The sequence below is a fragment of the Gossypium hirsutum genome, chromosome A10 (genome assembly GCF_007990345.1).
Source record: "Gossypium hirsutum isolate 1008001.06 chromosome A10, Gossypium_hirsutum_v2.1, whole genome shotgun sequence".
Lineage (NCBI taxonomy): Eukaryota > Viridiplantae > Streptophyta > Magnoliopsida > Malvales > Malvaceae > Gossypium > Gossypium hirsutum.
The window spans coordinates 41,240,113-41,266,756 of record NC_053433.1 but is presented as its reverse complement, the minus strand read 5'-3'; the positions used below and the strand labels follow the sequence as shown (position 1 = coordinate 41,266,756).

Genomic DNA, 26,644 nt, shown 5'->3' with positions numbered 1-26,644 from the left:
CAACATGCACTAATAGGTCCTTATGCTTTGACCTATCACATTTCAAAATTTTCTCACATAAGTCCTATTTACTAAAACTCACATGCAATCGACTAAATCGAAGCTTGAAATTTTCACACATTCATAATTACATATTCTAGACAATAAATATCACATTCGAACATTTCGGTGACTCGGTTTAGCGATCTCGAAACCACTTCCCGACTAGGGTCAATTTTGGGCTGTCACACGTGCCTTGCAGAGCTACTAGGGCATACTGAGGAATCGGGGGAGGTGGGGGAGGTGGAGTGTTCAGGTTTGCATGAACGAACTCTATGTACCAAGCATCCATCATCCGGAGGTAGGCTTCTCTAGCCCCTCTGCCTGGGCCCATAGTTACGGATTCACTCTCAACAGGCGCGGTCCCTTTGGCGGGAGCCGACGCATTACTTTTCACATCATCTGCTGTGGCTCTATCAGGATCCATTTACTATATAAAAACATAATTTTTAATCGTCAGAATTCGACACACTATCAATGTACAATTATGTCATGTATAGCTAGACTCGTACTCTCACTAGATTAGTCCTAGAACTGACTAAATCATAGCTCTGATACCACTAAATGTAACACCCTATACCCGTAATCCCACACCGGGTCAGAGTACGAGGCATTACCTAACTTTATCTCATGCATACAAATAGTCTCAAGTCACCGAGACTTGGTCCAAATTAAAACTATTTCAATTTCTACTTTAAACTTCTTATTATAGGCCTATGAGCCCCAAATCAGCCATTAGAAACTATTCAGAACCATTTTGGGTCCTTAAACCAACCTTAAGAAATTTGCCTTAAAATAAGGCACACGTCCATATGGAAGGGTAACACGCCCGTGTGACCATTTCGACATGGTCGTGCTGGTGGTCCGTGTGGCTCACAGGCCTAAGTACCCTAGGACACTTCCATGTCCCACACTTGTGCGGAATTAAATTCTAATTCACACCCACAGGGGTTTTCACATGGCCAGACACGTTCCCATGTCGATGTTCTGTGTCCCTCACATGGCCACGACATGCCCGTGTCTTAACCCGTGTGCAAAAACATGGGTATTCTACTGCTGACGTCAGCATTCCTAAATTGTCACACGGCCAAGGCACACGCCTGTGTACTACACCGTGTCCTCCACACGGCTGAGACACACAACCATGTCTCTGCCTGTGTGCTTATTATCATGTATACTAACTTGAAATTTTTACCTACAAGGGTCACAGGGCTGGACCATACGCCCAGAAGGCTAACTGTGTGTCACACACGGCCTAGACCCAAGCCCGTGTGTCTACCCGTATGGATAATATAAGGCTATTTACCAAACCTCATTGCCACCCTTACATACCTATTTTCATACAAATACCAGCCAATATCAAAACAACCAAAATTTCCAAAATCAAATCAGCCACAATAGACAATCATTCAACCATGTAGATGCAACTTTTATAAACTCAAAATAAATATTAGCAATCATTCATGGCTTAATACTAAGTGTGGGATCTATCCCAAGCCAACACATTTGGCCAAATCTCCAAGACTCAAAATAATAAGTTCTAATCCTATACATGTCATATTCAAAAATATAAATCCAACTATACTGAATGTTTTGGCTGATAGTGTGATCGATATCTCTGACTTTCGGTGATCCTTGAGCTATTAGGCGACGCTGAAAGAAATGGAAAGGAAAGGGAGTAAGCATAAAGCTTAGTAAGTTGCATATAAATAAATATACAACAATAAGTCTACAATTTACCAACAACTTATGATACCAAAGTGGGCATAAGCATGACTTACTCTTTACTTCGTAGAAATTACATAGCATATACAATTAGTTCACATCTTATACATATGTATCATTTAGGTACCTGTAATACTCACAATACGGTTATACTTTTCCTCATTAACTTAAATTTATAACTCTCGCCGTTGAACATTCAAAACACTACCGAATATTCCATAGGCCTCAATCATGGGTAAAGTGCCCATGCCATATCCCAAACATGGTCTTACACTGGCTATCATCTTCGAGGCTGATGCCATGTCCCAGACATGGTCTTACACCGACACATCTCATAGCCGATGCATGTCCCAGACATGTCTTATATTGGCTTACGTCCCGAGGCAGATGCATGTCCCAAACATGTCTTACACTAACACTCGTCTCAATGCCGATGCCATGTCCCAGACATGGTCTTACACTAGCTCTCATAATGTGGCCGATGCATGTCCCAGACATGTCTTACACTAGCTCACACAAATGATCCAAATGATACGGCATGAATATCCGGTTTACTTCCTAAGGTCCCAACGGGAATTCTACTATCTCAATGATTATTACACATTCTCAATCTCAAAATTAAGTAATTCATGCCATATCTATTCAATGACAATTTAAATATGGATAGTAGCAGTGCAGTTATATTATTTACATACAACTTACCTCGGATTTCAAAATGTAGCAACTATACGGTTTAGTCGATTTGCTTGGCTTTCCCCCGATCGTGGTTCGAATTTGAAAATTCTTGATCTATATTAGCAAAATACACTTGTTTAATCACTAATTACAATTAGGCAATTGAAAATTCACATTTTCTGTAAATTGACCATTTTGCCCCTAGACTTTGACAAAATGACCATTTTACCCCTATGCCCGAAAATTGATTTTTATCGAATTTCTTTGCCTCTTAAGCTTATTTGAACTCTTTTTACTCTTATAGAAACCTAAAATTCCCACTATTTCACACACTTATCACTTATTTTGCAACTTATGCAAAATAGTCCCTTTAGGTTTTTCCATGCTAACTCCTTTCACAAAAGTTGTTTATAAGACAACCAAGACTCGTTTTCTTCCATAAAAAATCAGTAAAAAAAAATTCTTTCATGGCAAAACCCTAAACTCTTGGTCATTTTGCAAGATAGCGCCCTCGTTTGAAAACTCATGCTTCAAGGGTCTCAAAAGTACAAAAATATTTTAGAAAAGCCATTAGGATCAGTTACTTGTGAGTGCTTCAAGTTGCTGCAAATTTTTGAAGCTTAAAACCCCAACAATGGCTGATATTTTTAGCTAAGAAGGGGAAATTGGGTGATATCATTTCATTTTTCTATTTTCTATTTTAGTCAAAATTAGTCACCTAATCCCACCAATAATTGAAATTTTTACCACACATGTCTCCTATGGCCGGCCACCCTATTTCTAAGGGTCTAACTGCCCTTTAAAGGCCCCCAATTTAGGTTCTCTATCTATTTAACACCTTTAGCTATAAATTTAGGACTTTTATACTTTATGCGATTTTGTCCTTTTTCATAATCGGGCTCACAAACGTCAAAATTAACTAACCAAATTTTTAATGTAATAATATAAACATGCTATGACTCCAAAATAATAATAAAATAATTTCTCCAACTTTATATTTGTGGTCCAGAGACCACTATTCTGACTAGGCCCTAAATCGAGATGTTACAATTAAAGTGGAGGTCCTTATATGATAATTAGACCATTATAAATATGAGTGGAGGACATATTTTTAATGGTTTTAAAGGTTAATGTATAAAGTTGATTTATTAATTAGATAATTTAAATGATAATTAATAAAACAAAGGGCCATTTAATCTATTCATCATCTTCCTAACCAATTATTGAAGAGGAAAAAGCAAAATAGCTTCAAGGTTTGGCTAGCTATCATCTACGCATGTAAGTGTGATTCTGTCCTGTTTTTAATGATTTCTATGTTTTTTAGATTGTTGTAGCTTAATCTAGCTAGCCCAGTGACTATTATGTAGAACTGTTAAAGGTTTAGGGTTTTGTCATTGCTGAATCTATGTGTATTTTGATGTTTAATGGTATAAAATATATGCTTATTATTAGATAAATAACTTTTGTTAAGTGATTTTTAGTAAAATGTCCAAATAGGGATTAAATTGTGAAATGTGTAAAATTCATTGTTAAGTTGTAAAATAAATGAAAATGTGGGTTGCTAGGGACCTAATTGAAATTTGGCTAGCATGGGTTTAGGTTGAATTGCATGAATTTGTATTTTTAAGAAATAAGGACTAAATTGTAAAAAATGTGAAATATTAGGGGCAATAGTGTAAAGTTGCCATAATGTGTATTTTAGACTAAATTGGATTGAGTAGTAATTAAATAAGTTGATTTTGATTTCATTTAGATCAAGAAAAGTGAAATACGAATTTAGATCGGAGAAAGAACAGGGTTTCTAACTAATCAACTCGTTTCATCAGTTTTGCAATCGAGATAAGTTTGTATGTAATATGCATTGTTATAATTATGTTTTAAATGCTTTAATATTGCAAAAATTGTGAATACGAAACTACGGACATGTTCGACAACGATTCGACAAATGAGAAATCCTGGTTGAACCTTAGGAATAGATTAGGATACAAATGACATGTCATTAGGGGTTATCTGATTTGGGTGTTGGTCCGTACGTCCTAGCGATGGCTGAGTTATCTGGCATGTGTTGTGGATTCTCGTCAGCTTGTGTGATTAGCACCGTGTAGCTTCATCATGACTGTCAGCTTGTGTGAGCAGACCCATTGATAGCTCGAGCATGAGGATTATATGTGATACAAGATTGAGATAGCTTTGGCTATCTATGTGGCACTTAGGGTACGAGATTCCTAGGTATCTGATAGTATTTTGAATGGTTCAATGGGTATATCAAAGACATGGATGAGTATTTTGAATCGAAGAAACTTGTGAATTTTACATCTAATCTTATGTTTGAATATGTGGAAGGTTTGTTAGCTAATATGAATTATCTGTTGATATATTCAATTGATTGAATTGTGTATTTGTGATTGATTGAGTTTGTTTCATACGATCTTACTAAGCTTTATAGCTTACTTTGTTTATTTTCTCGTGTTTTATAGTGAAATCAAAGCTACCTCGGATTCAGGAATCGTCGGAGACTTCATCACACTATCCAACTATCACTTTGGTACTTTTGAATCTATGTTTTTGGGATATATGGCATGTATAGGAGTTTGGTCATTTGAAATGGCTAGTAAATGTTAAGTGTTTGGTTTTGTATATAACCATGATAGTTGGCCTATTTTGGTTGTTTTGATCATGTATATATATTTGTGTATATAGCTTGTGTTGTGAGTTTGATGATGAATATATGATGCTTGCTGATAATTGGTATTGTGGATGTCAAATGGTTGATATTTGAGAATTAGTATGCTTATTATTTTAGGTAAAATTATGCATAACTGTAAGATATCATTTATGTGATTTGTGATTGTAAGTTAGCATGAATGAAATGGTCAAATTTGATACTTGTGTGTAATGTTATTAATAGATTGAGATTATCATGATTTAAGCTTTGTTGGTGTTGTTTTAAATGCCTATTTATGCCATGTTTTCGTGCCATTTGGTTTGGTGTAGGTGTATGCAAATTAAGTAGAAAAATGACTTGGTAGATAGCCTATTTTTGTCCATACAAGCAGAGACACAGGCGTGTGTCTTAGCCGTGTGTGATACACGATTAGGTTATACGGCCATGTGCCCCTAGTGTTAAATTAGAATTCTAGTTAGTATGTTCCACACGGCCCAGCACACGGGCATGTGACTTGGCCGTGTGGCATAAGTTTGTATACCCTAAAGGATTAACATGGCCTAGCACACACCCTGGCACACGGGCGTGTGTGGCCATTTCTTAAGGCACACGGGCTAGCCACACGGGAGTGTGTGTTGGCCATGTGACCAAAGTCAGAGAGTTATACGGGGTAAGACACAAGTAGGAACATAGCCATGTGATTCCATTTCAGATGTCCACACGGCTTGTGACACGGACGTGTGTTTGGCCGTGTGAGACACACGGCCGGACCACACAGGCTTGTGTCCTCTGTAGTTTGAAAAATTTTCTAATTTTTGTAAAAATTTCCTGAGTTATCAGTTTAGTCCCAAACCACTCCTAAAGCGTGTTTTGGGCCTCGTAGGCTTGTATTAGGGACGATGTGAATGATGTTAAATGATAATTACATGCAATTGAAAAATGTATGTGAAATGTATGTTTAATTTTGTTATAAGTTTGGAAATACTCTGTAACCCTATTTCGGGCGTTGAACACGGACGAGGGGTGTTATAGGAATGTCATATGAAAATTCTGATAAAAGAATTTTATTGATTATGTGTTTAATTAGGGAAAGGACCAAATTGTATAAAATGCAAAAGTTGAATTCTAGTAGCTGTAAGTATCAAATAGTTATGGAATTCAAAAATTGAGGTCCTTATATGGTAATTAAACCATTAAAGAAAATTTAGTAAATGTTTTTGATGAATCATCCATGGAAAATTAGAAAAAGGCAATAACTAAATTGGAAAGTGAAAAATTTAATAGATGATAAATAATTAACTAGAAATAATATCATTTTATATCATTTTCATCCCCAAAAATTCCATAGAAACCCTAGGAGAGAGAAAGGAAACTAATCAAGCTTAATTAGGTATGTTTTCTTGTCCCGTTTTTAGTCATTTTTATATTTTTAAGATCAGGATAATTTAATCTATCTATTTTGTGGACTAATTTGAAAAGTTATCAAAGTAACAAAGTTTTTTCATGGATGAATATGCTAAAACTTTGAAATTTATAGTAGAAAATGAAAGGTTGTTGATAGATAAACAACTTTTACAAAGTGAATTTTGATGAAAGTATGATTTAGGGACTAAATTGCAAAGATGTAAAAGTTGTGGAAAAATTCTAAATTTTTTGAAGTACATGTGCTGTAAATGCTATATGAAAATTTCGGTTAGGCTTGGAATAAGGATTAAATTTCATGAATTTTATTTTCCGAGCCTAGGGACGAAATTGGAATTTATGAAAAATTTAGGGGTAAAATGGTAATTTTTCCTAGGGTATAAATTGAATCCAATTGAATATGAAATGTGATAAATTGATGATTAAATTCATTTATATAGATGTGGACAACTTAAATTCGAAGCTAGATCAAGGAAAACCAAAAGTTTCGGATGAGTAGATTTTGTGTACAAACAAGTATTGAGGTAAGTTCGTGTAACTAAATTGTGTACATTTATATGTTTGAATTAAATATTTTATATGTGAATTGTATAATTTCCATGTATATGAAATTGATTGAATATATGATAATGCTCGATAAATGTTAAATCCCTTTTGAATAAATGAAAGTTGATGGATACAGGATTTCCTGTATTGGTTGTGATTCAGCATATGTTGCGAACACACCATAGCTCTTATGAGCATTCTGTTATAAGCCCTCTCGAGCTTCCTGTTATATGGTTCATCGAGCTTCCCGTTATAGCTCTTTGGAGCATCCCGATAGGTTGTGATCCTACATTTGTTGTGGACACACCTTAACTCTTATGAGCATCCCGATTAAAGGCTCTTCATGAGCTTCCCGTTAATTGGCTCTTTGTGAGCTTCCTAATAGTGCTCGCTAGAACTTTCCGATATTGGCTATCCGGAGCTTCCCGATATGGTTCTTTGTGAACTTCCCGATTATGGCTCTTATGAGCTTCCCATTATATAGCCCGAATAAGCTTCCCGATAGGCTTTTTATAAGCTTCCCGAAATGGCTCTGTGTGAGCTTCCCGTTATAAGGCTCGAGAGTGTGCTTCCTAATTATGTGCCCTAATTGGGTACCCCTAAAAATGAATTGGCGAATTATAATAGTGTACACTAAAGTGTACTATATGAGCGTATCCATCAATATGTCTAATAAATTCAACGGGTAAAGTTCTAACATGGCTAAACTAAATTTGAAATGATTTGTCATCAAAGTGTACATGTAATATGGAATAATATTATGGAAAGAATATGAATATGAAAGACATTAAATGATGAGCTCATCCTTGTTCTTGGTATTATGTGAATTACTTGACTAACATGATTTGGTGAAGTTGTGTTTTAGGCTATAAGCCAAATTTCTTGGATGCATTATTATATGTTTATTTTAAATGTAAATATATGGTAATTTAAATTCTTGTTATACGAACTTACTAAGCATTAAATGCTTACTAGGTTTTCTTTTCTCTGTTTTATAGTACTCGGAAGCTCGTAAAGGTTGGAGATCTGTCGGAGTATCATCACACTATCTTCCAACTTGTTTTGGTATAAATAGAAAACTTATTTTGACATAGTGGCATGTATAAGCTAATTTTACCAATGATGATATGTAAATGGATGTTTGTAATCTAGCCATTGGAATGGCTAGTAATGGTATATTTTGGTATGATAATATAAAATTATATCATGTTTAATACATACATGTATAAGGTTTGGTTAAATTACATTAGATTAAAATATAAATCATCACAAGAAGGAAAGTTTGATCATATGAATATGTGATACTATTTCATATATATTAATGATTTTTTCTTGATTTACATAACTTGAATTGGTTGGGAAATGTATACCAATGTTATTGTAGGTTGAAGGTTAAATTTAGGTGAGAAATAAGGCTAGGAAATGGTCTTATTTGGTCCATACGAGTATACACATGGGCGTGTGTCTTAACCGTGTGTGACACACAGCCTGGCACATAGGCATGTGGATTAGTCGTCTATCCCCTACATCCTAAAATTGAGAAACAGAATGCTTAGAATTGGACATACGGGTGGAGACACAAGCGTGTGTCTCAGTCGTGTGTGCTACATGGCCTAGAACAGGGTTTGTGAAACCTGCAACTAATTTGTGAAAATTAAATTGACCACACGGCCTAGCACATGAACATGTGGCACAAGCCAAGGAGTTACACAGGTAAGGGCATGGGCTAGGACACAGCCGTGTGCCTCACATCAAATGCCCATATGGCCTGAAACATGGGCATGCCACATGGTCGTGTGAGCCACACAGCCTACTCACATGGGCATGTGACCCTTGTATATAAGAAAAATTTTAAAATTTTGTGAAAAAATTTTCTGAGTTCCTTATTTAGTCCCGACTTGATTCTAATGTTTAATTTGGGCCTAGAGGGTCCATCAAAGGACAATATGATTAATTTTGGATATGAAAAGTAAATGACATGAATTATATGAAATTACTCTGTATACTCCGGTAATACTCCATAACCCTATTTTGGTGACGGATACGAGTTAGGGGTGTTATAGATGAAGGCTTGGTACATTTGGTGCCTTGTTGATATGTGTTAATTTGATAATGTGTTAAAGTATGTTTGAATGGTCAAAATGATATATGGTGAATTGACCTCAACGTGGTCAAGATATGGTATGCTTTGGAAAGGTTTTGAAATAGATGTGTATGGTTGAAATATGGTTTGTATACATGTTGATTGTTGGAACCATATAGATATGGTTAGATTTGTGTCATTTAGATGGCTTTGATGGTTAGAGTTGATATGGTCATTTGAAGTTGTGTTTTGAATAACCAAATTAGTATGTTTTAATGTAATTTTGGCTTGTGGTCAATTATGGTATAACTTGGTATGGAATTAAACTATAAATATATATGGATGAGGTCAATTATGTATAAGTTAGATATATGTATATTTGAGAAGCATAATAACTATATGATGGAAGTTCAAATGGTAAATAAAAATGTATATTATAAATGGTCTTTTGATATGTTTGAATGTGGTGAATTGGTATAATTGTTATAGATGACATGTATGTGTAACAGCCCGATTTAGACTCTACTCGGAACGGTGGTTTTGGGACCACTAATCCGAGTCAGAAAAATATTTAAAAATTATTTTTTGTGTTTATTTTGTGTAAATTTATATCTGTGAAATTTTCGTGATTTAATTTTGTTGTTTAGATATCCGATTAAATAAAAGGACTTAATCACGTAAATTGAAAACTTGATAGTTTAAAGCATAAGGGTCGAATTGTTAGTGGCTTTTTAAATTGGAGTATTTATGTTGTAAATATCCCATTAATCTATTGGTTGGACAGTAATAGACATGTGTTATATGATTTTTATATTATTTCATTAAGGTTAAATTAGTAAACTAATAATATAAACTAATATAATAAAACATATATCATAAAATAAGCCATGTTTATATTCATTATTTTTGACCGAAACTAGAAACAAAATAAAAGAAAAAGAGAAACCTAGGGTTCGGCCATTTCTAAGCTCAATCAAGGTATGTGTCTAGCTCGATTTTTGATAATTTTTACGTTTTTGAGATCGTTGCTTCAAGTACTACAAAACCCCTGCTTGAATTTTTTATTTTGATGAATATTTTGAGTTGTGGCATTGTTGAGAGCTTGTGATTTTTGTTGTTTGATGATGAAATATGAAACATATGTTTTAGATTAACATGATTTGTATTGGAGTTTTTGATGATTTTGAGTAATTAGGACTAAATTGCAAAAATAATAATTTGAGGGACTAAAATGTGAAATAAATGAAATATATGGACTTGTATGAACACTAGGAACATTCGGCCTAACATGGGTATTTTGAGATTTTGCATATTTTGTGTTTTGTGCAATAGGAACTAAATTGTAAAAATTGTAAATGTCAGGGGTAAAATGGTAATTTTCCCATTTATGCGTTTTTGGACTAAATTGAATGAAAATATGTTTGAGTGAGCTTAATTTGAATATGTTTAGATCAAGAACCAAAGAAATCGGATTTGGATCGGGGAAAAACGAAAGTTGTCGACTAGCTGCCCTATTCCGTTTTACATCGTTCGGGGTAAGTTTATAAGAAAATAGACGTGCTAAATTGTAGTTAAATGTTAAATATATATGCTGGTATGAAATGTATGAAATTATACATGCTATGGCCGAATATGAATAAGTTTAGCTACTACATTTCTGAGTTCGTTTAGACCGAGTTACAACGTCCGAAAGCCCCGTATGAACCTTAGGAATAGTTAGGATACATATGTCATGACATAGGATTCCGATATGTGATGTGTGAGTAAGACCATGGCATCGATATGTGACTCCGATATATGTGTGCGAGTAAGACCCTGTTTGGAACAATGGCATCAATATGTGATTACATGTAAGACCATGTCTAGGACGTTGGCGTTGTACGATATATGTGTGATTATTCGAGTGTCCTACCCAATTCCGAATGGTTCATCGGGCAAAGGTAAATCATGTACGGATGTGTAAAATGAGCTAAAACAACCAGGTATGAACTTAGCTTATTACTTAATTGAAACAAGTTAAGTAAGTTTCTTGATATTTATTACAAGTTATGTAAGATATAAGTGAAGAATGTGACTAGATATGAAAAGTATGTTCGTCTATATATATAAGTATATATATGATGTTGAGTTTTGATTCATGAGTTTGTGTATATGAATGTAAGTATACTTGGTATAATGTCATTATGGATTTGAAAGTTGAATGATATTATGTTAAACGTGATATATGAGCATTCGGCCAAGGTAACTTATTTATGTAAAAGTATAAGTTATAAATAAATGAAATGATATGTTTGAGACCAAGTATAATAATAATAATGTTATAATTTGGTTTGTTTTAAATGCTTTGATTATACTTTTGAATGGTTAATTTGCTTACGACTTACTAAGCTAAGTTAGCTTACTTTGTGTATTTATGTTTACTTCTGTTTTATAGATTTTGGATTCAAGTTACGAGCTCGGAGATCGTCAGCAAAGTTTATCACACTATCGACCACCTTCAGTATTTTATAAATTGAATTTTTGAACCTATGGCATGTAGAGGCTGGATTATATTTTGAGTTGTTGGATTTTGGTTTATGTATAAATCTAAGCCATGCGAAAATGGCTTGATTTCTATGCTTGAATTTGGTTATGTTTGATCATGGTTTAATTTCATTTTGGTTAAAATGCTACGTGCTATGAATGAATGGTATTGTGTGATGCTCGGTATAAAATGTGATTTGGTATGAAATAATTGTACATGGCTTATGATTACTACTATAAAAATAAAAGCTTGGCATATATATGTATGGTTGATGAATGTGTTTGAATTATGGATTGTCTCTATAATTATGTATTTGGTTAGGTAATAAAATATAAGTGATGGTTATGAATTTATTGAGATTAGGTAATTATAATTATTAAACATGATGAATGGTTTGATATTTTATTTGGTTTAGTATGATAAAGAATGTTTATATTGTAAATGTTATGTAAGGAAGTTGTTAATGATGTTTTGTTTTATATATATATTGAAAATTTGATTAAATAACTGAAGGAATATAACAAATTAGTTGAGTTGTATATGTGAAACATTGGATGGATCTATGTTATATGGAATTTTCTCATTTTGACTAGGTTAAAGTGCTTGTAAAATGGATTATGTTAGTCAAGTGAATAATATAAATATATATATATTGGTTTATGATGTATATGAAATTTGGTCATTTGGTATGTTTATTTGTAATTGTATAATATTATTATATAGCTGCAAATTATAGTTTAATTTAAGCTAAAATGTGCATGTTGAAAAGTATATATAATTGTATACACATATATATAAATGCATTGATGTTATTCTAAAAGACCAAATGCAATATTTTAAAATTAATAGATTCGGTTTGTGATGATTAATATTAAATGTGACTTGAATTAATAAAGTTAACCTAATAATGAACACAAATATGTGCGCATAATTTATGAATGAAATGCATAGATTTGGATGTGGTTATATGTGCATAACGCTTTGATTTGTAATGTTGCATAATTCATTCATATTGTTGAGTTGTTAATGCCGTGAATGTTATTGAATTATGGGTTATATTATATGGTTTATTTGATTTAATATGTGCATGAACGAAGTACGAATTAAAATGCTTATTTTTATTAATTATTCAAATATTATTAAAATGATGATCTTATGATTTGAGTGATGTATGATTAAAGTAATAGTGGTATGATTTTGGAATATAGCTAGTGATTATTAAATATGATATATGATTGACATGAGACAGGTTATGATGTGATTCATAAAGAATTTTAAAATTAATGTTAACATTTGATTGATTTAAAAGTTTGAGCAAGTATATGCACAGGACAAAAAAAATTATATCTCGTCCGGTAATACCTCATAATCCTATTCTGGCAACGGACATGGGTTAGGGGTGTTACAGTATGGCTATTGGTGCTAGATGTAAAATGGCATGTTTGGTACTTTTGGTGTGAAATTTGATAGGTAAACAAAGTGGTAAGTTATGACATAAGTTTAGTTTTAAGTTAGTTGAACTTTTGGCCAATTTATGTATATAGATATAAATGTTTAATGGTTGTGATTGAGGCATCTTTTGCGCACATTGGTTGTATGTTTATGCACCTTAATTGGATAGCTCGTTATAGCATGGTTTGGTGCATTTTGGAGTGCTTGATTACATGTGGTAAATTGGTTATAGGTGTGTGTATGAATGGGAGAGAAAAATGGCTTGGAAATGGCTTATTTTTTATCCACACGGTTAGAGGCACGAGCGTGTGTCTCAATCGTGTGTGATACATGGCCAAGCGACACAACCTTATGTCCCTTGTAGGTTTTTAAAGGTTGCATTTCGAGAGATATACGACTTGGCACACGGGCGTGCGGCTTAGCCGTGTGACCCAAGTTAGAGAGTTATACGAGCACAGACATGGGCTGGTACACGGCCGTATGTCCCTACTTCGAATGTCCACACGGCCTGAGACACAGGCGTGTCTCTCAGCCATGTGAGTCACACGGTCGTGTGACCCCTGCAGTTTTGAAAATTTTCACCTTTTTCTTGAAAAATTGTATATGATTCTGATTTAGTCCCGACTTGTTTCCAATTTGTTTTTAGGGCCTCGAGGACTCGTATAAGGGACGATATGCATGCTCTTGTTTGGTTTTTCTATGATTAATGATATGAATTAATATGTTTAAAGTTTTTGTTTGTTTTGAAATGTAAACTTCAGTAATGCTCCGTAACCCTATTCTAGATGTGGATACGGGTTAGGGGTGTTACACAATATTTGTTAACGTAGTTCGGACCTACTCTATGGAGCCTTACTCAGAGAATGAGTTTATTCAACAATTCATTTAATACAACTCTTAGTTTAAGTTCAATCTACCTCTTCCTAGGATAATCGCGGCCCCAAAGTCGAACCCAAATTACTACAAATCACTTTCCCTAATACCTAACATTACATACAATATCTCTCCATAAAAAATCCCTAAATAAGGAGTGTCTAATACAACCCAAATGACTAAAGAAGAAAGTCTACCATCACCCTATTTATAGGCTATTCAACATTGATCAGTAGCCAAGAGCATGTCTTTATCACTAGTTTAAATACCGATAATCATCTTCATAACTTATCTTGAAAAATACTCAAATAAATCCCTTCATAAAGAAACTCTCCATCTGTAATATCCCGAATTAGGGCCTAATCGGAATAGTGGTTTCGTGACCATAAATCCGAGATAGAAATAATTATTTTATAATTATTTTTAGGTTTATGATATGATTGCATGATTGTGTGAAAATTTCGTGATGAAATTCTATGCCTAAAGTGCTTAAATTGAAAGTAGGGACTAAATCGAATAAGTTGCAAAACTTGCATTCTAGAAGTTTTTAGTATGAAATTGTTTTGGAATATTAATGAGGAGGTCTTAAATAGCAATTTGACCAATTTTAAGTTCATGGACAAAATTAGGACATGGAAGGAATTTTTGGAAAGTTTAGTAGTAAGGGTATTTTGGTCATTTAGTTATTAAAATGAATTAAAAACAAAATTAAAAGCCAATTTTTGTCCATCTTCTTCATTAGGCCGAAATTTCAAGGGTTCTCCATAGCTAGGGTTTGTTTCAAGCTTCCAAGCTCCATAGTAAGTGATTCCAAGCCCCGTTTTTAATGATTTTTACGATTTTGAGATCCCGGTAACTCGATAAAGCTTATGTTAGCAATAATTTAACCTAGGGTTTATATTTGGAAAAATACCCATAGGTGAAATTTGTGTATTTTGATGTTTTATGATAGAATATGAAGTTTTAAATTATGTTAGACAACTTGTACTACTCGATTTTAAGCAAAAACGAGTAAAAGGGCTTAATCGGTAAAAATACCTAATAGTCACAAGTACATGTTAGAGTGAGAATTTGATGTTGCCATAGAAGAGAAAAGTGATCAGCATGTTGTAAAACATAAGAATAAGGAATAAATTTTAATCCCGAGCCTAGGGGCAAAAATGTAAATATGCAAAAGTTTAGGGGTAAAATTGTAATTTTTCCAAAATTTGAGTTAAGGATTAATTTGATAATGTGAGTATTAAATAAGCTAAATGTGTTATTTTAGATCAAGAAAGACGTGGAATCGACCTCAATCGAGGAAAAGAAAAGATTGTGGACTAAATTGCAAAATCTTTGTATTTTGGTACCAAGGTAAGTTCATGTGTAAATAATGTATCATAATGGTTATTTTTAAGTTATTGATGTTAATTATATGTTATGCTGAATTTTATTATGAAATGTATGCTTTGTGGTTAATTTCAAATAATATGTAAATTATGTGAACTACTTGTTAAATATAATTGTTACCGAGTATTGATTTCGGCATTCTACGGAAGACGGCAAGGATAAGTGTTCGAGGAAAAAATCCCGTTTGAACCTTAGGAATAGATTAGGATACAAGTGACATGTCACTAGGATGATTGAGCATCCGAACTCGTTGAGTTGAGTCCGAGTTCACTTATGGATGCAAATGTCCGAACTCATTGAGTTGAGTCCGAGTTTGTGAGATGTAACTAGGCATCCGAACTCGTTGAGTTGAGTCCGAGTTCACTTATGGATGCGAACGTCTGAGCTCGTTGAGTTGAGTCCGAGTTCGCTTATGGGCGGGTTACATGATTGCTTGATTGCATATATGGCACTTATGTGCAAGTTATCCATGTATCCGAATTATATTCCGATGTGTTCAACGGGTAAAGTTCTACTCAATGGAGGAATATTCGAGATGTAAAGAGAAGTATTGGTGAGTGATGTGAAATGGTTATTTTGGACAGGTATGTATTTAACCCTCGGGTTGAGTATTGATACAACCACGATAAGGTAATAAGATGATGAAAATGATTAAAAATGTGATATGTGTTTTAGTGATACATGCTAATGTTGATTGGTATGACTGTTTGTTATGTTACTTATTATTTGCATATGAACTTACTAAGCATTTATGCTTACTCCCTCCTTCTTACTCATTGTAGTTTTGGACAAGCCAGCTCAGGAATCGGGATAGGTCGAAGGCTCAGTCACACTATCCGGAAGACTTTTGGTAATGGCTTGTAAATTTAAGTATGGCATGTATAGCAATATACTTTTTTTGTGTAAATGATCTTATGGTATGGTGATGGAATGGTTGAGGAAATGCTTGATAATGATAAATTATGAAAATATTTAGTTTAGATTATATTTGATGTTAAGGAAAATTATTAAGATACTTACGGCATGTTTGGTTGGGTGTATTGGCATAGCCAATACACCCCTAATCGGTGGGGCCTACTTAAGACGCCTCTATGCCATTGTTTGGTTCGTGGTTTTTCTATTACGGCTGTAATACGCGACTAACTTAATCGGTGAAATCCACCAATTTCTAATACACCCCATTTGCTCAGATTAGGCTCCGCATAGGTTTACCATCCCTGTTATACCCTCCCATCTGCTTCCCCGTTTCTCTTCTGTTCCTTCTAGCCTCTGCCAAATTCGTTGTTGGCAAGTTAATCCCCTCCAGATTTGTTTCACTCTGCTGATTCTGCATGTAATCGGTTTCCCCTTTTCTGACTACAGCTTCTTCTTCATCGCACTGTGCCCGGATTTGGTCATTTACAGGTTAGTGTTTTGGGTTTTTAAGCTTTCCATTCCTCCTAATTTATTCCTCTTCTTGGTTGCCTTGCCTGCGCCTAGTTATCGCCATTTCTGCTTCTTTCCAGGCTCCACTCAAGGCTTCAATCTATTTCAAAGGAAATCCATATTCATTACAGGTTAACTAAACCTTCAATTTACAAGCCATATGTAATCATGTTTCATTTTTTTTAATTTTGGGTCTCTGCAAGATTTGTTCTTTTTGGGGTTTTGAATTCTTTTTATTGTTATGTTTAGTTAATCCTTGAATTTATGTTGTTTAGAGATGGTGAATTTAACAGAAGTAATATAGTTGATGTCAGTATTCATGTCTGTGGAAGAAATGATTAGAAGAGTTAATTATAACAAGAGAAATGGAAATAAGGTACAATTCACTGCGTTAAAAACAGTACCTTTTCGTTGAACAAAACTCCACCAGTAGGGTTATATTTGTCGATAGATTTATGGATGAATGCCTTCAAGTCTGGACTGTTTTCTATCTCAAGAATCTTTAAGGCTGGGAAGTCAACAGTATAATCTTCATGGAAAAATCCAATGAGTTTCTGAAGATCTTTCAATTTGAGGGAGTTCAATCGAGGGAAGCAAATTAATCCTCTGTTTTAGAATGTTTCTTCGATCTGCTTCTCCATTGATATTATCTCCTGCATGCATTTGCATTCACTTACTTCCAAGAAAATTGATGGTAATTTGAATTACGAAATAGATTCAGTTTAAATAGTTTCTTGGTTTGCACGTTGAAGGAAATTGGGTTCTTTTCTTGGAGCATTTGTGATTTACTTTTGTAATACTTGTTGTAAATCTGTTCATAAGGAACTCATAAATGCTATGGCATTTACAACAATTTTCATAAGTTGTTCATAAGGATGAGGATGCCAAGGTTTTAGGAGTTTTCTAGGGGGATTCACTGCAGTTGAATTTCTGTTAAAAGATACAGCATTCTTTGGAATTTGAACTGGTTGCCTCTGTTTGCTTAAATGGATTGACCTAATGTTTCCCCCTAATTGTTGTAGATATGGAGAACAGTGCTGTTGCTGCCTTTTAAGCTCATTACAGTATTCTTGCATGAAGCAAGTCATGCAATTGCCTGCAAACTTACCTGTGGTCATGTAAGAAAGCCCTTTCCTTTATCACATGCCATATGAAGGGTTTAAACATGTCTTTAATGTGACCATTAGATTTTGGCTGCATAATTTTTCTACTAACCCATCTTGCTGGTTTTAGTCTTTGGATTATGGTCTGCTCAATTATCAATGTTCTTTTATCAGCCAACTAGTCTAGTTGAAGTCCTATAGGTGTTATTTGGAGATGTGCGTGTAAGAAGTGACTATTTTTAATGTGGCAGGCACTTGTTGATGCCCCGGATATGGTAAGAGGCCAAATGAACTTCAAGAGGCTTACATTGACAGATATCACAATTGACATTCCACGTGTTCCCAAGAACAAATGGGTTGATCGAAGCTATGGAGAAGGCTGGTAAGGACGACGACAGCTTTCACCAGCATTTGTAATGTTATTTCTTGAAGATATGTTTTCTTTCTTATCACTCTTATGTTAACTTACAGATGTTAAGAACAAATGGGAAAGTAGCTCGTGGGGTAGAAAGTTGATTGTCCAGAAGAGAAGAGCATCTCTCAACGACTTTGATAGGTTCAAGCTTATGTTGGCTAAGATCAAGGTCAGTTTCCGATACACCCCCTATTGTGTCTACCCGTTTTATACCAGAGTTCTTTTCTTGAAAGCACTTCCTCAAAACTTCAATCGAAGCTTGACGAGCTGTAATACGGTTTTGCAGAGGTCTGGAGTCATCAAGCAAGAACTTGCTAAGCTGAAAAAGAAGAATGCATCTTGAATTTGATATTGAATCATGGATTTTTGTTAGTTTTTGTCATCAAACATTCTGCAGGTTGTTCTTTTTTGTAATTTTTTCTTTTATTTACAAATGATTAAAAAGATTAAAGATCAGTTGAGAGATCTTTGTTTGCTATATTACATATTTTATAGTGAGTTTAATAGCAGGATATTGCTTTGCTTGCTGCAATTTTTCGTATCAAAATTCTGGTATTTATTTATATTCCCTTTATAGCATAATGAAAAATAAGACACTTAAGCTGTTTAAGTTTATAAGCTTCAAAATAAAAAGTTTTGATGTATTGTTTAGACAAACTCGAGCTGCTCAAGCTAGATATCGAGTTAATTATCTTACCTTAATTTATGTGTGTATATACTAAGTTTTGCTGATAATAAATATTAACCATTCATTCAGATAATTTTCCTATACATATGTATTTGTGTATATAAAATCATGCATTTATAAAGTAATAAAACACTATCCAATACAACCAAGCATTTGGTTTAAATGATTGATACATGATCAAAACAAAAAGAATAAGAAACAAAGAATGAGTAACAAACAGTTACATGTTAATTTTAATATTAATTATTTCAAATGATATTTTATTAAATTCATATAAGAATTTGAGTAAATTATAGTATCATATATTATGATTTGAGTAAATTCATATAAGAATATTGATTATTAAGAATTTTATTAAATTATATATTTTAATTATAATATATTTAATAATAATTATGTTAATTTATATTTTATAGTATCATATATTATGATTTGAGTAAATTCATATAAGAATATTGATTATTAAGAATTTTATTAAATTATATATTTTAATTATAATATATTTAATAATAATTATGTTTAAATATGATTAAATTATTTATTATTGATATTAATAATCTTATTAAAATTTAAATAACAATAACAATAATCATTTACCAAAACAAATTTATGCTAAGGGTATTCTAGTCATTTTAGTTTTTTCCATTATGCTATTACACCTCTATTCCATTCAACCAAACACAAGATTACTATTACGCCTCTATTCCATTACATTCAACCAAACAGTTGATTTGCTATTACACCTCTATTCCAATACACCTCTAATCCAATACACCTCTAATCTAATACAGCGAACCAAACGTGCCCTTAGTGCATAAAAACTCATAAAAGGGATGAAATTTGCCATAAACAGAATACTGCAGCAACACTGGCGCGAGTTTAAAAATTTACTAAAAACCATAGAAATTGAACTTCGTGATGGAATACATATCAAATTGAAGCTTATTATGTCTCGTTTCACATGAAACAAATGAAACAGGTAAAGGAATTATATGTTACAAGATATTTGAATTATAGTGAAACAGGGTCATAGCAGTTTCTGAATCCCTTATTCCAACTTTAGAAATTCACCATAAATTGTAAAGATATAATTAGGTAGTGTATTTTATATTCTCAGAATCCTTATTGAGTCTAGTTTCATTAGAAACAAACCTCATAGTCATATGGATTTTTTACAGAGAGAAATGTGGTTCGTAGTAAACAGAGGTCAGACCAGTCAAGTCCTGAAACAGGGGTAACTTTAACTAATAAACTGTACTAATTGGCCCAACCAAAAATTCTAGAAAAAAATTAGTAGATAGGTATATGAGTCTAGATTTAGGGAAAATTTACGGATCTTGATTTCGAGTTTCGTAACTCGAGATATGATTTTTCTTGTGACTGTGACGCAAGTAGCTTAAAAGCTGTGAATGTAGAAATAAATAATCCAAAGTTCTAAATATGTTAAATTAAGCTTAGTAACACCTCATACTCGACTCCGGCGACGGTCTCGGGCGTGGGGGCGTTACACCATCAGCTTCAAAACTCTCAAGAGATAAGGATAAACATAAGCATATTTAACACTTCAAGCTTCTCCCTTGTCCTCCAAGTTAGTCGAATGGATAAAGATAATATTTTGGAAAAAAATGTTTCTTCATTTGCTGCATTAACGAGATTAAATAAAAATTCAAACACGGCAACACAAACTTTAAGTACACCAAAGTTATTATTCTATCTGTTGTTTGAACATACAATTGTCAAAGTTCCCACACACATGGTAGTTTCAAAAACCTAAGGGAGATGGTTAGGTTTTGGAGTAAGCGGTTAGAGATTCTGGATAAATTTTGGCAAAGTTTTGGTATGGAGAATGTCTTAAGGTAGGAGATTGAGGTACTTATACCCTCTTTAGTGAGTTCCTCTCGATAGTGTTGAGTTGGTGCAAGTAACTAAGTCATTGAAGACCTTCAACACTTGTACTTAAAAGTCCCAATATGAATCCAATGTGATTTGGCAAAACCCTACATGCTATACATACAAGACTTTGCTATCCAAATAGTATCTTCCTCCAAGGCCCTATGATTAAACTTTTGTTTAGTAGATTGTTGGTCATGTTCTGCTCGAAGAAGAGATCCTTCTTAATGAGGTGTTGGGTCATCCTTTTTTGTAGCCACTAAGTGAACATGATGTGCTAAGACTATTGTTTAGTCCAAATGGTTAGACATACCGTATTGGACCAAGTAGCCAGACTGGTCGAGATATTAATATAGAGAGACATCAGACCAGTTGACCTATGAATCGATATGGACCAATTGAACTAGACTAGAAATCCAATTAAATAGACATTAAATTGAATTTTTTTATTTTTAATTTTTATAAATCTTTAAATAATTTATCTAATCAAATCAATTAGACTAGTCAAACTAGTCATTATAGTGAATCAATACCATCTTGTCCAAGCGTGATTATATCTCGATGAATTTGACATGCAAACTTTCTTGGTATTACGCTTAATACGTTGATTTTCCAAGCAACGGTTCATTTGATAATTTTGCAAACTACTTTTTCCTTAGAAATTTTTTATTAAAAAGATTATAAAATACAAATATAAATATAGTACTCATCAATCCAGGAAAAGGTTCATTTGTTTAGTCTAGTTAATTACTCAACCTTGATAAATAGTTAACCGTAAAATATATAGTTTATTACTTAAAATAACCTGGCCGACCTATGTATGGATCCAATTCAACAAGTATACTCTTAATTTTTTTTTTTTTCATATTTAAGAGATCATATGAAAGTTCGGAAGTGAACACCCAACAGACTAAACACAAACACTAAAAATAAATTACTTTCTGTGATGCGCTCACCCCATACAAAATACAAAATAACATGATTTTAAATTGAAAAGCAGCAAAACTGGAAATCTGATAGTAAGATTGCCAAATCTCTGTACTTTTATTGGTAACACATGGAAAGGCTAACATTGATAAGCATTTAATAAATGTTAATTAAAATGGCTAACTGCCAATACCAATGCTAAGGTCTAGAGATTACTTTTAAATAATATCATCATCCAGTGTTATTTTATTCAAATTAAATGTTTATATATCCTTCCAAGTTAATGATTTTAGAAAAGGTTCAAGAAATGCCACCGGGAATACAGCATGTAAAATTTCTTCTGATCAAAGTAAAGTCTTCCAGAAAGGAGAGAAAGCGTTAAAGATCGAACTAGTTAAACGTTGGAATGTAGGAGGATTCCGGTGACTATACAAAATCAATTATTAGCGATGATCTCCATTTTGTCCCGAACTGGCAAGACCCCTGCAAAACCCAATACTCACCTCAGTCATATCAACTTATATATATGTATATCTATATATTCCATATTATGAATGCATGAAACCAATAACATGATCAAATACTCCCTCAAAAATGTAAAAATAAATAAATATCCCTCCATGCAATCAGGCCCGGGGTTATCCTTTTATCAAGACTAAGACTTACATAAAATGTTCTTATTAACAGTATAATAGAAAAAAGGGATGAAGGTGATGTTTGTGTTGGTATTTAAACTTAATATCTAGGCCATTAATTCAACCAGGCAATATGGTAGAGAACTTTACAAAAGCACATCCACTAATACTTCACTTCCATCATGAAAACACAAGCTCATCCATTTTAAATGGTAATAAGTTGGACAAGATCTTGACCCAGCCAGAGTTCCTTGAAATGAAAGGAGCTGACTATATTTTGCATTACGTGAAACTCAAACACTTTCCACATTACCATACACGGTCATTGATAGTTTATTAATACCCCAACTAGTTTCCATCTTATCTAAAGATTTAGTAAACCATAAACAGAATCCATCTGGAAAACAGAAATACCCAAAATGCCAAGTTAAATGGATGCCCCCAAGGAAGACATTACACTGTCAACAAATGTAAAAGGAAAATGAGAGACTGTAACAGCTCCAATTGAGGATCATAACTAATGTGGATAATAATATCAAACCTTAAATTGTCTCCATAGCTTAAAAGGGCAAATGACTGCTATGTTTCCGGTCAATTTTCCCAAATTGATGCTGAGACAATGAAGGCAACCTTTTGAGTGGAAAGTAAAAAATTTCTAGCATTATACTGGATACACGTACAAAAGCTACCAAAATCATTATCAAGTTTCACTTGCTTAGCCAGCTTAGATGTTAATACTTTTCAATTTTTCCTGATTAGTATCTTATCCATAGAGCAAAGCAACAAAATAGATATCCACAGATACATGTCTAGTGCAATCGCATTAAGGTAATGAATTTGAATTTCACCAATGACATACATTACACACACATAGGACGCATTCATATGATAATATAGTAAAGAAAAATAAGAACTAATACTTATGACTGCCTGAAACTCATTAAGGTACCGCCATAAAAGAATTAACAGAAACATACTCGGGAAGATGCATTAACAATAAGTTTACCAATGATATCAAATGTTGAAATATAGTGGGATGACTTACTCATAAATGTTACAAACTATATAAGTTAAACTTAAAGAATCTGCATACCTCACAACACAATACCAAAACATCATAAATGCAAACTTACTAAAAAAGGAAAATCAAATTCAAATAGTGATTTCGCACAACAGATCTGTTGGCTAAATGCAAATTATGCAACTGTCTGCTTTGCCATATTCCAAAAATAACTTCTTCCTTTCTGCTTAAGTTTCTCACTTCAAAATAATTAACTCATTCTTCATAAATCTCAAGAACGTTATTAATTATAAATGTTGCGGACAAACATGACAATCTAGATGCATTTTTTTTTAACTTGAGTCATTTAACCACATCTAGCAGATCATATTATCAACAATGTCAAGATTTTCACATCCTTATGTTTTTCATATTCATCCCAATGCAAGAGGAAAATATGCAGATTATACACAACTCTCTAATAACGACAGAGCAACCACAGTGAACAAAAATGCTAAGTTTTACACCGATGAAAGCCTCCTAAATTCTTTACTGGAGACAAGCCAAAACACATGAAGATCCGTTTTTCAGATCTTTAAAAACCCAGAACCACCAAAAATTAAACAATATCTCAATGTAATTGCAATTCAACAAAAAGGATAACAATTTTGCCTAGGCATCCAAAAAAAAAGCAGTCTATGAAAATGCTAAACAATAAAATAAAATTCATAAGTTTCTACTAAAATACATTAATCAAACAAAGCTCACAGATTAAATCCCACTCAAAAGCCCCCTCAAAATATAATCAATAAATAAATCAACCGGAGAAAAACCCAATCCTCCCAAAAGCCATCAAAATCAACCCTATAAGGACTTACTTTTTATGGCGTCTCCCTCTCTTCGGACCCCAACCTTCAAGCTTAGCAATAGGGCAACCACAGCGAGCCCGAAAAAGCAAAACAGCTCGCCCATTAGGCGGTGCCATCTTCCTTAATTCAGCCCTCAAACACTCATAATCGGGGTTCCCTTCACTCCCACCTTTCCAAGGCAAACGATCAATCTCCTTTGATCCATTTTTCACACAATCCTCCGTTTGTAGCTGCAAATCAAACTCCAAAGCCTTTTTCAGCCCTTTACAACCAGGCTTTTCGCATTTACGGGACCGTGAACCGCAGCAGAACTCGATGGAAATAAGGGTTGTGACAAAGAAAAGTGTGCAACCCAAAAGGTAGGAAACGAAAGGGAGAGAAAAGGAAGCGCTTTGGGTGGAGAGGAGAGGGGAAAGGAGAAGGGAAAGGGAATGGAACAGGTAGGAGAAGTAAGAGGATAGAAGGAAAGTGCCTGAGAAAAGGACTAAAATTAGGATCAGGAGGTCTAGGGTGGCTGATGGAGAGTGTTTGCAGAGGAGGAGAGGGGAGTGGGAATGGTGGTTTTGGTGGTGATGGTGGTGGTGGTGGTGGTGGTGGCCGGTAAGTTTCGTGGCGGAAGAGGTGGCAGCGCCGGGGGTGGAGGAGGCGGTGGCGGTGGCGGTGGATTTTGAAGAAGGGGGCATGATGAGGAGATCGAGCATGTTAAAACTTAAAAAAAAAAATGTAGATTTGTGAGGGTGCACTGAGATTTTACAGCTCAGACAAGGTGTATTGTTGTAGGTAATATATATGTACAATAACTTTTTTTTTATTTATAATTATTTTAAAATTATGTACACTTTTTTCTTTTTCTTTTTTAATTTAAATTTTAAAGAGACAAACAAAATATATTCTTTTCCTTTTTTTCCTTTTTTGCCAAAGAAAAATTATATTCTTTGCTTAGGAGAGGGTGATTTTGGAAGTTAAAAGACGCAAGTTCAAGGCTTTTCCTTTTTCCTTTTCTTTTTGTTGTTAAAAAATCTAAAAATAATAAATAATAAATAATTGTTTTTTTATTATACTTAAATAAATGCTTAATGTTGTAAATTAAATGGATGTCATAACCCCTTTAAGCATATTAAAGTAATGAGATAAAACTCTTTACTTAATTTATAATTAAGAGATTATTAAATAGAGTAATTAAGAAACTTTAATTCATTCAATGTAATACCTTTATTAATTGAATGTAAAGGAGCTTATAAATAGCACCTTGTAAGTGAAAATAAAATAATGAAATTTTCTCGTATTTTCATCCTCTTTTATTTATTGTTTTATTAATTTTTCTATAACACGTTATCAGCACGAGTTTCTACGAGTTTATAGTGAAGTTCACGTCATTTCAACTTTATATAATTTGCCCGTATAACTCCCGTTAAACTATATACGGTATACGTATTTTCATAATTCTTTTATTTTATTTTCTAGATGAAATTTTGCTTTGGATAACATTTCCACATTTATTTTTACAATTAAAATCTAATAATGATAATTATATATACATATTTTTTTATTTAAAGAAATTTCAATTAATTTAATTTGTTTTAAGTTATTATTATGATTATTCCTGTTTATGCCAATATTTGACATACATATTATTATTTAGCAAATTTAGTATATATATTGAATTATTTTACGATTGAGAATACTTATTAATTTGCTAATATTTTTTTATTTTGATTCAAGTGATTATAATGTCAAATCTTACCAAACTTGAATTTGCGGCCTTAGACATCTCAGGCAAGAACTATTTGTCATGGGTGTTAGATGCTGAAATTCACCTAAATGCTAAAGGTCTAGGAAATACTATATTAGCAGATAAAGAAGCATCTAATCAAGACAAGGCAAAAGCAATGATTTTCATCCGTCATCATCTGCATGAAGGATTAAAAGTGAAATATCTCACTGTGAAAGACCCTCTTGAGTTGTGGAAAAATTTGAAAGAACGATTTGACCATCAGAAAACTGTGATACTCCCTAAAGCTCGTTATGATTGGATGCACTTACGGTTGCAAGATTTTAAGACTATAAGTAAATACAATTCAGAACTTTTCAAAATTAGTTCTCAACTAAAATTATGTGGAGAAAACATTTTCAACCTTTCAAGCTACTAATGTGCTCCTACAGCAGCAATACCGTGAAAAAGGTTTTAAAAGGTATTCTGAATTGATTTCATGCCTTTTGGTGGCTGAACAAAATAATGAGCTATTGATGAAAAATCATGGAATTCGTCCCACTGGTTCTGCACCATTCCCTGAAGTGA

At 33.4% G+C, this 26,644-nt stretch overlaps 1 protein-coding gene and 1 long non-coding RNA gene across 4 annotated transcripts; one reads left to right on the top strand and one right to left on the bottom strand.

The window, feature by feature from the left end:
• Nucleotides 1-16,757: 16,757 nt before the first annotated feature.
• Nucleotides 16,758-18,868, top strand: LOC107895623 (uncharacterized). Its single transcript, XR_005903361.1, has 5 exons — nucleotides 16,758-16,949; nucleotides 17,841-17,936; nucleotides 18,173-18,303; nucleotides 18,393-18,505; nucleotides 18,623-18,868. It is a non-coding gene; the product is annotated as an uncharacterized lncRNA (long non-coding RNA).
• Nucleotides 18,869-21,934: 3,066 nt separating this feature from the next.
• On the bottom strand, nucleotides 21,935-25,125 carry LOC107897031 (uncharacterized protein At5g19025). Of its 3 annotated transcripts, none has more exons than XM_016822360.2 (3): nucleotides 24,355-25,122; nucleotides 23,018-23,087; nucleotides 21,935-22,324 (listed from the first exon to the last, which is right to left on the bottom strand). In XM_016822360.2, the coding sequence occupies exons 1-3, from the start codon at nucleotides 25,044-25,046 to the stop codon at nucleotides 22,268-22,270; spliced, it is 819 nt and encodes a 272-aa protein (XP_016677849.1). In that variant the 5' UTR covers nucleotides 25,047-25,122; the 3' UTR covers nucleotides 21,935-22,267. The 3 variants fall into 3 exon arrangements, with proteins under 3 accessions (XP_016677849.1, XP_016677851.1, XP_016677848.1); XM_016822359.2 differs by lacking the exon at nucleotides 21,935-22,324 and adding an exon at nucleotides 22,354-22,934; XM_016822362.2 differs by lacking the exon at nucleotides 23,018-23,087 and having other exon boundaries at nucleotides 24,355-25,125.
• Nucleotides 25,126-26,644: the final 1,519 nt, after the last annotated feature.